This window comes from Orcinus orca, chromosome 5 (genome assembly GCF_937001465.1).
Source record: "Orcinus orca chromosome 5, mOrcOrc1.1, whole genome shotgun sequence".
Lineage (NCBI taxonomy): Eukaryota > Metazoa > Chordata > Mammalia > Artiodactyla > Delphinidae > Orcinus > Orcinus orca.
The window spans coordinates 141,060,004-141,075,065 of NC_064563.1; the positions used below are offsets into that span (position 1 = coordinate 141,060,004).

At 38.3% G+C, this 15,062-nt stretch overlaps 1 protein-coding gene across 16 annotated transcripts in view; it reads left to right on the forward strand.

The window, feature by feature from the left end:
* The window catches only part of TTC3 (tetratricopeptide repeat domain 3), a 140,157-nt gene that overhangs the window by 69,088 nt on the left and 56,007 nt on the right, over positions 1 to 15,062 (forward strand). For 15 of the 16 annotated variants that reach the window (XM_033418274.2, XM_033418270.2, XM_033418284.2 and 12 more), the window contains 8 exons: positions 1,276 to 1,396; positions 3,423 to 3,545; positions 4,307 to 4,408; positions 6,268 to 6,360; positions 7,017 to 7,081; positions 8,070 to 8,206; positions 9,751 to 10,077; positions 12,203 to 12,454. In XM_033418274.2, coding sequence (XP_033274165.1) covers positions 1,276 to 1,396; positions 3,423 to 3,545; positions 4,307 to 4,408; positions 6,268 to 6,360; positions 7,017 to 7,081; positions 8,070 to 8,206; positions 9,751 to 10,077; positions 12,203 to 12,454 — 1,220 coding nt within the window. Of the gene's footprint in view, positions 1 to 1,275; positions 1,397 to 3,422; positions 3,546 to 4,306; positions 4,409 to 6,267; positions 6,361 to 7,016; positions 7,082 to 8,069; positions 8,207 to 9,750; positions 10,078 to 12,202; positions 12,455 to 15,062 lie in introns of those variants that run through there. The other variant, XM_049710606.1, reaches the window with a different exon arrangement.

Below are 15,062 nucleotides of genomic sequence, written 5' to 3' on the forward strand. Positions count from 1 at the left end.
AGGGGGTGCCTAGAACCTTCTTTAAAGATCTTTAAAGATTAAAGAAAGTTCTTTTACTTCCTGAAGCTACTGTCTGACCAGGTCAACTCTTTTAAGGATCAGGGGTAGTGAGGATTTAGCAGTCACTTCTATGGTAATAAATGAAATTAATTCCAGCTTAGCATAAGTTGTTTGGGACATACCTGTTTAATGCAGTGACCGCATGCGGATATCACAAGATCTGGGAATGTAACATAAATGTGTAGGAGGTTGTAGTAAATGAAGACGTGTTTGCCATTTTGAAAGGCATTTAAATTTTTTTAAAATTTATTTTATTCAAGTATAGTTGATTTACAATGTTGTGGAAACCCATTTAACTTTTAATTTCACAATAATATGGTTTGTGGTTCAGTGTCCAGTAAGCTGGTTATTTGCTGTTGCAATGTGCAGTGTCTGGTTGAAAGTCCTGCTGTTTATAACTGTCTTATGGTGGATGCTGGTCTAGCTTTTCTGCAGGTGAAGTTTTCTGTACCCAAAGGCAAAAATGACTTCTTCAATTGGGAAATCATTTCAAGATTGGAGAAAGCAGAGAACCCTCTATTTTCTAGTCTGAAGAGAAGAATAAAGACTGGGATAACCTTATGATCCAGTATTCTAGTATTCTTTTGTTGAACGGACTGTGGGACTCTATTGAGATTAATATTTAAACCATAATTGGAAATGAAAGATTTCATATTTATAGTTAAAATAGTTTACATACACATTTGTTCTGTTAAAATGATTCACTGCTTTATAATTGAAGATGTCCAGAATATACGATTTCTTTAAAAATTTTTCAGCAAATCGGTTTTACTATAGATGTTCTAAATGAGTCAAGTGAAAAGAATTTCCCTATTTATGATTAATTAGTTGAAGTGGAGCTTTGCTGTTGCTCTACAAGAATCTACTTTAATTAGATTAGTAAATGAAATAAAAATGGAACAACCATAATTTATTCAGTTTTCTGTTTCACTTGTTGAAAACTTAAAAAAAAATTACAACTTTAAAAGGACTGGTGTGCACCTACCATAATAAAGCCAGTGTCCAGGTAGATTAGTGTTTAATTTATATTATCTTTGTAGCAAACAGTGATAATGTCTTGGTTTTTTAAAGAACATATGGGTTACATTGAATATTTCTGTGTAGTGATTTGTCAAATGTACTCTTACCTAGTAAGCTTGAAATCTCTGTGCCTTGTTGTGGGGAATGAAAATTCATGTCACATCTTTAATACCTTCTTCATAATTATGACTTTAGATTTCTAGAAGCTCTTAATCATTTCGAGAAAGCAAGAACCTTGATCTGTCGTCTTCCTGGAGTGTTAACTTGGCCCACAAGTAATGTGGTTATTGAAGAGACTCAGCCAGGGAAAATAAAGGTAACCGTTTATTTCTCTAGAGAGCATCTTACTAACCATAAAAGCTCATCTGTGCTTCTGCGCTCTGACTCAGGTAGCAGAAGACAGGTAGGAGTACTCTGTCCTCCGCTCCTCCATGTGCGTTTCCCCTTGAAAGACTGGTGAGAATCACCAACGTTTATTGAATGTTTCCTGTGTGCCAGTCATACACCTTCCATTTATCATTACCTTTAACCCTTACAGCAACCCTATGTGATGAGCACTATGATTATTCGCATTTTACAGATGAGGAAGATTACATTTAGAGAGGTTAAGTGTTGAGCTCAAGGTTAAACAGCTAGGAAATGGTGGAGCTGGGACTTGAATCCAGGCATCCTGACCAGAATGTGCACTGTTAAGCAGCATGGCGTACTGGTTGTACTTAGAGAAAGGTATAGCGTTGTTTTTTCATCATGGTTATTAATGGTACTTGAAGACTCTGAAAATATAAATTTAGTCTCATATCCAGAAGCGTAGGATTCTTTGCCAGTTCTAGAAAGACTAAAGTGTGTGAATTGACTAGGATAGGCCTTTACTTGTGATGAACCCTGGTATTTACTCAGAACTTGCTTTTGGCTGAAGCTTTTAAAAGCACAGGAATCAACTCTTACAACTCAGTAATAAAAAGACAGTCTAATTAGAAGTAGCCAAAAGATCTGGGTAGGTGTTTCTGCTAGCAAGTTGTATAAATAGACAATAAGCATGTAAAATGTGTTCAACAGTTAGCCATCAGAGAAATGCAAATTAAAATGAGATACTACTTCATACTCACTAGGGTGGCTGTAATCAAGAAGGCAGACAATAACAAGTGTTAGCAAGGATCTGGAGAAATCAGAACATCCATACATTGCTGTAAAGTGTAAAATGATGAAGCTGCTTTGGAAAACAGTCTGGCAGTTCCTCATAGGTTAAAGATAGAGTTACCATATGACCTAGCAGTTTCACTCCTAGGTATGTACAGAGACAGGAAAACATGTTCTCGCAAAAACTTGTACATGAATGTTCATAGCAGTATTATTCACAATAGTCAAAAAGTGGAAACAGCTCAAAGTGTCCGTCAACTGATGAATGGTTAAATAAAATGTGGTATATCCACATAATTGAATATCAGTGACAGAAACCAGACATGAAAGGCCACATACTGTATGATTCTGTTTATCTGAAATCTCCAGAATAGGAAAATCTATATGTGAAGACAGGTAGTAGATGAGTGGGCTAGGGGGTTGAGGAAGGTTGGGGAGGGATTGCTAATGGGTATGGGGTTTCTTGTTGCATGGTGAAATGTTCTAATTTTAGGTTATCGTGATGGTTATACAACTCCGAATATACTAAAAAAACCACTGAACTATACACTTTAAATGTGTAAATTGTATGGTATATGAATTATATCTCAACAAAGCTGGTATAAAAAATAAAACTAAACGTAGGGATTGTTGGATTTTCCTCTCTTTATACTGGATTGGAGTGGAGGCACAGGAACTACTGATAACGGACAGCCAGCACTGGAAGCGTGGCATGAGTCTTGGGGGCTTCGGTGGCAGTGGTGTAATTCTCCAGGTGATGAACAGGCACAGGGGGCAGGGGTTCAGGGAGGTAGATGGATGACAGTGGTGGGGTCCTAGGTGAAATGACATCGGGAAGGAGAACAGTAGAGCCCTAAGGGTTATTCTGCCTCATTTGACTCCCTGTGAATGCTTGAAGGAGATTTCTAAAAGGTATGTAGTGTAAAATGAGGCCTGATGATTATAACACAGGATAAGATTTTGATTCAGAGTCTGAAATTTTGTTGATTAGCCCTTTTTTCCCCATCTTTGTCTCTTGGCATGTCTCTGTATCAGCCTCTCTCTAGAAGGAAAAACTTTAAAAGTTGTATGTAGTTCTTGGCTAAAAGGCATTTGGTCCTTTCTGTGCTGAAAATATTTTGATGGCAAAAGGTTATTGAAATCACAAACATTTTATTGTTGAATCAGTGTTGTAGTCGTATCATTTTTGTTTATTTTTGTTTTAGATGCTGTTAGAGAAATTTATTGAAGAATGCAGGTTCCCTCCAGTGCCGGATGCCATTTGTTGCTATCAGAAGTGCCGTGGATATTCCAAAATCCAGATATACATAACTGATCCAGACTTTAAGGTACTAATGAGTGTGTACTAGGTCATTAACCTGCTGAATTGTGCCTTAAAATGGATTCAGAACAAATTCTGTAATTGGAGACACTTGGGTACTGTGACTTGTCAGCAGTTTTATGTCCTCTTGTCCTCCCCATCCCCTGGACTTAAGTCTACATCGTCTCACATGGGGGCCCAGAGCCACTGAAATAAACACCGAGGGCAGGGACGGCGACCTGAGAAGGCAGGTTAGCTGATTCCATTTCCCCTTTCTAGCCTATTTTTAGGAGCCCAGGGAACAAAGGGAGGTTAGTACCCCTGATTTGTTGCAATTCCAATTTCTTGTAAAAAATTTGAGTCCAAGAATCTGAAGGCCATTCTGATCATTGAATTAACTCCTAGAGACCTAAGTCTGAGACCAAGTCTGGCAATGAATCGAGTGAGTAAGACCCTGGGCTTTAGCTTATTCAAGAAGATAGAAGCTGCTTGCTGTCCCTGGTTAGTAAGTCAGATGAAATAAAGTTTATAAAATATTTGATACTGTAAAGGATAACGCAGCTGTAAATTGTGGAAATGAATATGTCAGTTAAGCTCAGTGTTTCCAGCAGTAGGCAGTCTGGGGTACGGAAGTCTTACACTCCCCCAGGAGGAAATGTGACATCTAGTTATGTCTGCCAGGTAAGTGCAGACAGCTCTCTATCTTAATATGTGTTGTGAGTGAGAGAGAGAGAGAATGTGTGTGTAGACATCTTTCAAAAGTGAGTTAAAAATTGTTTTAAACCCTAGGGTTTTATACGAATCAGCTGTTGCCAGTACTGTAAAATAGAATTCCATATGAACTGTTGGAAGAAGTTAAAAACAACCACCTTTAATGATAAAATTGACAAGGTAAGGCTAACAAGATTGTCTGGATTTTTCAGTATGCTTATTGTATGTTGATTTTTTTCCCCTAAGAATCTTTAGGAAAAGTCTTAAGAGGATATGAATTCCTCCCTGTGCATGAGACATAATTAGAAAATATTAAATTAAAAATTTAATGATAAAGTTAGAAAATCAGTTTTTGTTTTATAACGTATTTATTTTATTTTTGGCTGCATCAGGTCTTCGTTGCTGCACGCGGGCTTTTCTCTAGTTGCGGCGAGTGGAGGCTACTCTTCGTTGCGGTGCACGGGCTTCTCATTGCAGTGGCTTCTCTCGTTGCGGAGCACAGGCTCTAGGTGTGCGGGCTTCAGTAGTTGTGGCTCTTGGGCTCTAGAGCGCAGGCTCAGTAGTTGTGGCGCACGGGCTTAGTTGCTCTGCAGCGTATGGGATCTTCCCAGACCAGGGCTCAAACCCATGTCCCCTGCATTGGCAGGCGGATTCTTAAGCACTGCGCCACCAGGGAAGCCCAGTTTTTGTTTTTATTTTATGCAAGTGTAAAGGGCAGTAACCATAGAGGCTTTTAATAAATTGTTGAACCCCTTTTACATTGGAAATATTATGATCAAAAATAAAAGTTTAGGGCTTCCCTGGTGGCGCAGTGGTTGAGAGTCCACCTGCCGATGCAGGGGACACGGGTTCGTGCCCCGGTCCGGAAGATCCCACATGCCGCCAAGTGGCTGGGCCCGTGAGCCATGGCCGCTGAGCCTGCGCATCCGGAGCCTGTGCTCCGCAACAGGAGAGGCTGCAACAGTGAGAGGCCCGCGTACCACAAAAAATTTTTAAAAAAAAAAGGTTAAATGTCTGATTTTAATGTTATGATGTAGAATTGGGGCTTCAAACTTTATATTTTCTAAAAAAATTTGATGAGATAATTTGTACTGAGAAATCAACTTAAATTTTGTACTGCCACATCTAATTGGGGTTTTCTCTTAATTAACAAGATAATGATGTTAATTCCATTAGCCAGATATACTTTGAGAGCAGTCACAGTTTAATAATCTTGTTTGCATTGATAGAATTTGTTTCTGATCCATATAAGCTATGGACTTAAAAAAAGAAAACCTTTTTCTACGCTGCTAAGCCTCAGGTAAACCCCTGTCCTTACTGAGGAAAAAAAATAAGGTGGTTGTGCTAGGTGAACGTTAGCAATGAAATTATGAAGTTTAGTAGAAATAAATTCTCACATTTTACACATTTTCATGTTGTTAACTAGAGGTGTAATGATGTGACCAAATAGCTGTCGCCATTGAGTCACTTCTGCTATGTCTTTGTCCTTAATTGAGCTTCTCTAGCTGTGCCCTCGCCCTCAGTGGTCTTACCATTCCATGGGTTGAAATACCCTCTGTAAATTCGCTTTCACTAGGATGTATTGAAGTAACTCAAATACCTTAGGACTTACAGTAAGAAAGCCTCGTTCTTTGCTTGCGTCACTTGTCCTGAAGTTTTGCATTCATTGTCCAGGGTTGGGCTGTGGCAGCTCCAGTCTGTGTGGCTGTGTTCTTTGTTTCTGATTGAGGCTGAGGAGTGACTGGAACACGTTCTTATGGCGGAGGGAAAAGAGCAATGGCCAGTCCATTCAGTGTTTCTTAAAGCTTTTGTATGGACGTAGCGTACATCATGTCAGCTCACCTTACGCAAACAGAGCAAGTCCCGTGGTCACCCCTACAGCTGGGGGCTCTGGAAGTCAGATGGCAACGAGCAGGCACTTTACGGCGCGTCCCTGAAGGAGGTTTTAGATCACATTTTGACTGTTCCTGATGGTTAAAATGGAATACGTGTATAGATTTATGCTGAGATGGAGCACTTTTTTTTTTCTAATCAAATAGGATTTTCTGCAAGGAATTTGTCTTACTCCTGACTGTGAAGGAATCATTTCAAAGATTATCATCTTCAGCAGTGGTGGTCAAGTTAAATGTGAAGTAAGTATTTAATAAAGGGGAATTCTCCTTAAATTAATAAACAAAATGCTGATACCTTTTAAAATATGATTTAAATTTATGGAAGTTGTACTATTTGGATCTTGTGTTTTCCAGGAAAGAAGCGGTTACTTAATATAAGAAATTATAGGAAGTAATAGGATGTGAGAATGCTTCTGTGCATTGAAGGATTCTCATATTCTTTTATCTCCTAAAAGGAGGAGGAGGTCTTTTACATTTTAGTTTTACTGTTTTTACTCTTTTTAATAACCTTATTTTGTTAATTCCCAGTAAACGTTTGGGTGTTGGCGAGGTGGGGGATCTTAAGGAGGGAGGAGAGTGTCTGGAGGGATTACCTCTAGCCTCACTGTATGGGAGTTGGCAGGAGTGGGTTGTGGTAATGACATCTGTAGTTTACTTGATCTGCTTACTCTTAATTTTTTTTTTAAGCTTCCTAAATTGTGTCTACTCTCTTGTTCCTCTTTTCAGTAAATTGTTTTGCTAAAGTTTTCTGGGCTTTTGTTTGGGTCAGAACATCATCACTGTTCCCTATCGAATTGAACATTGTGTGTGCTTCTGAAATGCTTGTTACTTGTGGTTTTGTGCTTTATGTCATGGGAGCATGAGACAAATTTTGGATGTGTCTGTTTTATTTAAAGTTTGAACACAAAGTCATTAAAGAAAAGGTTCCTCCAAGACCTATTCTGAAACAGAAATGTTCTAGGTAAGATTTTTAATAATCAGTAGCTTAATAATGTCTATTAGAATATAATTCTGTTAAATGCAGATTTCTAAATTATGCTGTTTTTAAAATTGGCTCTGCACACATATCCAGATAAGTGGTTCTTAAGTGAATTTTATGGGTATTTATAACTTTCAAGGGAACTAGCCTAGAATGGTTAAATGCTAAAAACTTGAATAAAAAGCATTATTTAATAGTTGAATTTATAAGTAAAATTATGAAATTGAGCTATGAAATGACATGTTCAGTAGATTTGGCATTTGGATAAAAATTATATACTTAGTTCTCTGTTGTTGAAACTTTAATTCCAAAAGCATCTTTCCTTTTACTCTCTTCAGCAAACATTTTGAACCAGTGACTGTTTCTCACCCTGAAATATTCAGTGAACTGTCAAAATTATTCATTTCTATATCTTCTTGTTCAGATCAAATAATTCCAATCCTTTTTTCTTTTCTTTTTGGTCCTGCTTCTTGCTTTCCATTTTAAGAAGTGATTTTTTTCATCATTGGTGACCAGGAAAGAGCAGAAGAAAAGATGAACAGAATTATTTGTTGAGGAGAACTTGTTGTAACCATAGTGACCAAATTCTGGTGTTGTGGGCCATTATTGGGTTGTGAAAATAATATTTTACTGTGGAAATGAGTATTTACATGTATTACCTTGCAGAGTCATTTTTACTATTCTTGTTTACCCTAAGCAGTAACTCAAATACATGGAAATAACATCTGCATGATCTGTACATGCCATCCTTAATTAGAAGTCACTCAGTCATTGAGGTTCTTGTTTTCAGGAAACAAGTACACTTGTTTTGACTGAACTGACCACGTCTCAAAAGTTTTTGATATTGAACAGAAGATATAGGCCAAGTTTTAACTAAAAAAGGAAACTTGTAACTTACACTAGGCAAAGGAAAATAGTTAATTGAGTTTATAACAAAGGTGAGTTATGACTAATTGTAAATACTTATCAGCCTAGAGAAGTTAAGACTGAAAGAAGACAAAAAATTGAAGCGGAAGATCCAAAAAAAGGAAGCAAAAAAATTAGCACAAGAAAGATTGGAAGAGGACTTAAGGGAAAGTAATCCACCTAAAATTGAAGAGCAGAAAGGTATGCTGGGAGTCCAAGTCATGATAATAATAATGTATTTTTGCTTAAAAGTATAAATATAAATATTCATCTTGCTGGGCCTTATGTTAATTGTTATTGAATTGAAATTTAGATTTCCGTTGGCATTTTGATTTTATCACCATCTTCTGATTTACACTGAGGTGGGGAGGGGGTTGGTGTAAGGAACATTGAATTTAGAAGCGATATACAGGGATTGAAAACGCTACCCTGCCACTAACTCAGGGCAAACTGACACTCTGTCCATTTCCTTATCTCCAAAGTGCATGTGAGAATAATATCTGAAATTCCTATTGTATGTTTGACAGTGGTTTGTAAACCCTGCTACACAGATTTAAGTTCTGAAACGTTGAACTGTAAATTAGCCACTGATTATCTGAAATATGCTGAATTCAAATAAAGAAGCAGTTCATACTAGGTGCCAGAGAGATTACCTAATCCAGCCTTCTGTTTTACACCTGTCTTGTCAGCATTCCCTGATCAACATGGGAGCGGTCTCAGTAATTTACTGTTTCTGTGGACATATTTACTTTCAGGTTTGGGGCGGGGGTTGAGTTTTTTTTTTTTTCTTTTTAATTGAGGTATAGTTTCAGGTGTACAACATAATGATTTGAAATTTGTATATATTGCAAAATGATTACCACAGGTAAGTTCAGTTAACATCCATCACCATACATACAGAATTTTTTTTTCACGAGAACTTTCAAGATCTACATGCAAATACGGAAAACAGTATTATTAACTATAGTCACCATACTGTACGTTATAGCCCCAGGCATGCTTTCAGTTTGGAGTTGAAGTACATTGTTCTCATTTTCTACTGTGATGGCTCTTCCCAAAATGAAATATTTCCTCTTGTTGTCTTTATTTTTCATCTAGTATTCCATTAATGTTTCACAAATCAATCACAGTTATCTTTCCTACCGAAAAAATTTTTAGTGAACATTATTATTTTATATATATATATTTTTTGTATTTAATTTATTGTCTTAGCTTCAAGAGGCTAAATGGCCATTTTTAGGGGGAAATGCCTGGGTGGGAAGATGAACTTCTGAGATATTTCCCAGCTTGGAATCAATGATTCCACAGGTCTGTGATTTAGGATTCAACAATAAGATGAATAACATACAGTAACTACCAAATGTTAATTGTATTTATACCTGAAGAAATGATCCCTTCAACTCCAGGAAGAAACCCTTTGCATTCATGCATGAAGCATATTTACTGAATATAAAGTTTGGGTAGTTGATGAGGCTCAGTTAGGATTTTTAGATGAGTGGTACAAGTGAAGGAAATAAGGTATTTGATATGTTCGATTTAATGTCAACTTTCATACCTTTTCAAGGTGTTAAATATTTTATTTATATTCCTAATTTAAAATTTCTTAGGCTATTTAAAACAACATAAAGAATATATGAGTCATGTTTTATATTGCTGTGTAATGTTATGTTAATTTTTTCTGAGTTTATATTTTTGCAAATTGTTTCTCTTTCTCCTTTTTACTGACCACTGTTATTTATCCGTAGAAACTATAGACCGTGTTCAGAGTTGCCAGTTCCTTGATGACAGAATTCTGCAGTGCATAAAGCAGTATGCTGACAAGATTAAGTCCGGGATACTGAATACTTCCAAGCTTCTCAAAGAGTTGCTTTCTTGGAAGGTTTTAACCACAGAAGACTACACAACCTGTTTTTCTAGCAGAAATTTTCTCAATGAAGCAGTGGACTATGTCATTTGTCATTTGGTTCAAGAAAAGAATAGAGTAAAGACAAGGGTTTTTCTGCATGTTTTGAGTGAACTTAAAGAAGTGGAACCAAAATTAGCCACCTGGATCCAAAAACTTAATAGCTTTGGTACGTCACTTAATTCTAGAGATGCAGTTTCATAGGAAGGATAAACGTAGGCCTCTGAATCCTTTCTCATTTTCCTATTATCATTTATGATTTTTTAAAATGTAGAACCACAAGTTTGTGCGGTTAAAAATGCTATTTCCCCCAACTCACAATTTTTAGGTTACTTTATGGATGGGTTACAATATGCTTTTGTATAAGGTAGAAACACAGGAAAGTTCAGTCAGTAAGAAAATCCAGTCCTATGTTATGCAGAACTATTTGTCCTTGTGTAAAGTATGTGAATACTGGGTACAACCATGGGTAGATAGCACCCCCTGGAGTCAGCTGCTGGGGAGTGCCCTCTGGGATCGTGCAGTTTCGTAGTCACATTCCTTAGTGAGGAATTTCCAGGAAAGAGTGGATGGAACTAATTGCTTAGGATCACCTGGGGCAAATATGTATCTAAGGATTAAGAGAGAAATACCCTGGGGTTGACTTTCAGTGTTGTGAATCACAGGGTCATAACATTCTGGTACTCTGCCCTGATTTTCCTAATGCGGTTGAGGAAGAACCCCCCAAGCAGGCTCTTTGAGCAAAGCCACCTAAGGACTGCAGAGAGAGCTGTTGACTGAACTAGATGGTGATCTCTTCTGGTACCAGGGCCTTGTTTTTCCTGGTGACCAGGTTGGCTGCTGCCTAGTGCTGTGGATGATTCACTTGGCACCTGCTGGGTAAAAAGGCTGGTGGGAGCCACAGCAGGGCAGGCCCTTTCAGCAGCGGTCTATAGAGAGAGCCTGCCTGACCTGCCTTAGAGACACGGAGCTGATAGAATTCCAGGGTTTCGGAGGATATATTGATATGTTTCTGTCAGTAGAGACGAAGTAAGATGGCAGCAAACTTGGTGTAGTTGATAACTAAATGGTGCTGTGTTGAGCATGCATCTCCATGGGTTTCTGGCCCCGGACAATTTCACCTAAGTGATGATTGCTGTTAGTGTCTACTGACAATCAGACAAGTAAATTATAAAGTTATGTCTTACTTTAACCTGCTATATTTAACAAAGAGCTTAGTTTAAATGCAGTGGGAACGGGGGTTAACGTTTCAGTACTAGGTGTGATCTGCTCCCTTCCCCTTAACGAGCACATGCTTTGATGTGAGCCATAGATGGAGATGTGAATGTGGTATTTCTTCATTGCTGATTCCCTTGAACCTTGTATGAGTATTTTTTGTGATCCCTGATTCTGGTGTTTAAATACACTAATTTTTCATGTAACATGACTTCTGCAAAGCTAACTGTTTCATCTGGAAGAAACAGCTGTCCAGGGTAATTTTAACTTGGCAATCTCTGCTTCATTTGCGGACTGGGAACCTGTGGTCCGTCCTGTGTTAGAGGCGTGTCGGGGGAGAGAACAGAGCCAATCCTTGCTTTTTGGCGGCTGTGTTAGTAGGTAGCAGGTGTTCACCTTTCAGTAGTGGCGTGTGAGGTTGCAGCCACCCCTTTTTCTGAGTTGGAGAAGGGAGGGATAAAAGCGGGAATAGTGACCACCTCGCATCTTGTGAGGAGGGTAAGGAGCCGTGATATTTTGGGGGTTAAGGTGTAGTTCTTGGGTGTTGGGTGAGGAGTTCGCCCATTTTCTGTTTTATAGGCACTTGGCAAGTTCTGTATATTATTGGTATTTTGTTCTTATGGAACATATGCAGAAAAGCATTGTAAAACCTTGTCAGCTTAATAATTGGAATGCAAATTCCAATTTGGAATTAAACTAATTGGAATGCAAATCATTGCGAAGTAGTGAAAAAGGTATTGTAATATTTTTAAAGGAATTTAATGCCTTTAAAAATGCCTTTTAAAGGCATTTAATTCATTTTATCTCCTAGGTCTGATAAAAATAACTATATTAATAGAAACCTTTGGCCTACCTTGTTCAACTCATAGATAAGAATTATTATAGTTAACATATTAATGTGAAATGGTGTTTCTAAAATGCATAATAGCTTGAACAAGTTCGTTCTCAATTATTTGAATGTTTTCACTGAAAATGTAAGCAAACTGTAGTAGAACTGCTTTCAGAGATGTGAAACTGAATGTGACTTTACAGCACATAATTTTCCCCTTCTTCTGACTTGGGTTTTGTTTTTATTATAGGCTTAGATGCCACAGGACCTTTTTTTTCTCGTTATGGGGCCGCTCTCAAGGAGCTTGATTTTAGCATCATGACTTTTCTCTGGAATGAGAAATATGGTCATAAACTAGGCTCTATAGAAGGAAAGCAGCTTGATTATTTCTGTGAGCCAGCGTCACTGAAGGAAGCGCGATGTTTAATATGGCTGCTGGAAGAACACAGAGACAAGTTCCCAGCACTGCAGAATGCTTTGGATGAATTCTTTGATATAATGGGTATGTGGACTTGCAGTTTATATCTAATCTTAGAAAAAATCTCCAAAGGATCTAGCTTACTTAAATACTTAAAGAAAATAATGAAAATTATTATGGTACAACTGGCTTATTTGGGGAAATTAGTGTTAAGAATAGTGATTTTTAAAAAAAATGTCATAAAGCCTTCTTACTCTGTGGAGTTAAGTGTAGAGATATTCAGATGGATACATTACACAGACTGTACACCATACTATTCTCATCGTAGGTATTTTCACAGTGTCATGGCAGAGATTGTATATCAAAGGGATGGCGTTTCTTAGGAAATGGCTTGATTTGTAGCATTCAAGAAAACATTGGCTTGCAGAAGTAGGTGATGCTTGCAGAATCTAGAACAGATAGAATATGTATTGTAGTGGGAAGAGCCTAGAGCTGGGAGTCAAGAAAAGTAGGCTGTGGCCCAGCTACTTTCCTAACTCAATTAATTAGAAACTTTCTTTTACTACTGCTTCAAGGCCCTGTGCTAGGTGTTAACAAGGAATTCAGAAATGCTTACGCTAGTCTCTGCCCTCAAGGACCTTATGTTTCAGAAAAGGCAGTAAAGTGAATATACAGATAACTGTAATATGGGAGAAGAGAGGACCAGAAAAAGTGCTGAGGGGTTCTCCTCGGGGAGGAGGAAAGCCTTGGTGCAGGGGTAGAGTCCAAGTCCAGCTTTGAACATGGAGGTGGAATTTGACAGGTTGACATCCAGAATTAGAGACAGGGTGGAGGGGACTTGAGGGGGCTGCTTGGATAATGGCATGGAGTCCAGTTTGGCAGAATAGGTTAACTAGTAGTTAATTCTTTAACTTCTCTTGAATGTTAGTTTCTTCATCATTAAAATGAGGAATTGGAGCCAGTGATCTGTGTGATTCTGTTTTGTTCAAAATTTTAATATTCTTAGATTCTAGATTAATTTAAATTTCTTGTCTTTGGTACTGCATGTATCTCTTAGGATAACGCCTCGCCCCTGCCCCCACCTTTTCCCTTAGCATCAGAAGTCTGCTTATATATTGTCAGGAGTTAGACTTTCAAATTTTGTGCCATTTGTTTTAAAGGGTACATGAGAAGGTCTGGCCTTGTACAAAAATGTTATGCATTATGAAGTTCAAATGCAGTATAAGGAACCGAAAAGCTTACTTTTGTTGTGGTTCTCAAATATAGGTGACTTTATTTTCCTAGGACACTGCTTCATGACTGGAGGTGACATGCTTCTTGATAGCCTGAATTTATTGCCATCAGTTTGCTGCTGCTGGTAATAAAACGCTGTTCTGGGACTGAGCTTACAAAACTCAATGCACGTTTGGATCACACAAGATAACTATAAAGGACCCAACCCTCTCATTATGTGTTTTCCCTGATTCTTGTGTCTATACCTAAAATATACAGTCCATCCAGTGGTGACTATTTCTCTGCTTTTAGTCATAGGGTTGGAAGCCACCAGCCAAATGACCAGCCAACAGATTTTCAAGTTCACTACTTGTGCCTCTCACCCTCATCCCAGACATTTTCAATTTTGTCTCCTTTCATTTAAAGGAATGACTGTATTTCTTAAAACTTCAAAATCCACTGATCTTGTAAATAAGAGTACTCAATAATATCACCAATGCCGTGATAATTGGGAGACCCAAACTCTCCTGGATCCTGCATGCGTATTTCCCTGTTGGAATTTCTGTGTAGATGGCCAAGAGACCCATTAAGAGCAATATGGCTTAAGCCACTTGTATCTCTAGAGACCTGTTTTTCCTGGTTATCTCAGATAATAACGTTTTAATATTGTTTTTAAGCAGGAAAACTCTGAAACTGGTCTCCACCCTTCCTCTTGCCTGTTACCCCATGTCTAGTTTGTTGCCAATTCAAATAAGCTTTATTTTTGATCTGCCCTTCCGTGTCTACCTCCGCTTCCCTAGGCCAGGATCTTAATAATCTTTCCATGATTGCAGTAGCCTCCAAATTGGTCTCCATGCTTCTGACCCTCCTACTCCAAATCTTTCTCTTATGTTGCTGTTAGTGACTCTTCTAGAACATCTGTCTGATCCTATAAGTATTTTGTTTGGGAAGCACTTGCTTCATTTTGCTTACAAATTGAATTCACATTGTCTGTCTGGGTTCATTAGCACTCACCCCATCTGCCCTCTGAATATACACCCCACTTCCTACTGTGTCCAAACCTGCATTGTGCTTTCCTTGCTCACATCCCACCCCTCTGCTTGTTCATTTCAAGTCTAACTTGTTCAAGTCCCCTCCTCCCCACATCCCTCCCTGACCCCTGACTCAGGCCACTCCCCTTGAAGACTTTATTATTCTGTCAGCTTGTTTCCACTGTATTTGCTGTGGCATTTAGCACACTGAGCTATGGGTGTTTGCCTCTGTGTAGCTTGCAGAACATGAGGTTATCGATGGCAGGGACTTCTCTATACATTTCTGTATTCCCTGCACCTAGCACAGAGTTCGGTGCCTAGAAAGCAGTCAAATTATGCTGAATTGGATTGAAATTTTGTGGTTCTTTGTAGTTGGTTTTCCGATGAGTTAGCCATTTTGCTCTTGGTTTCTAAGCTAAACTTACGTCAAAGCCAAATAAGGAGTAGTA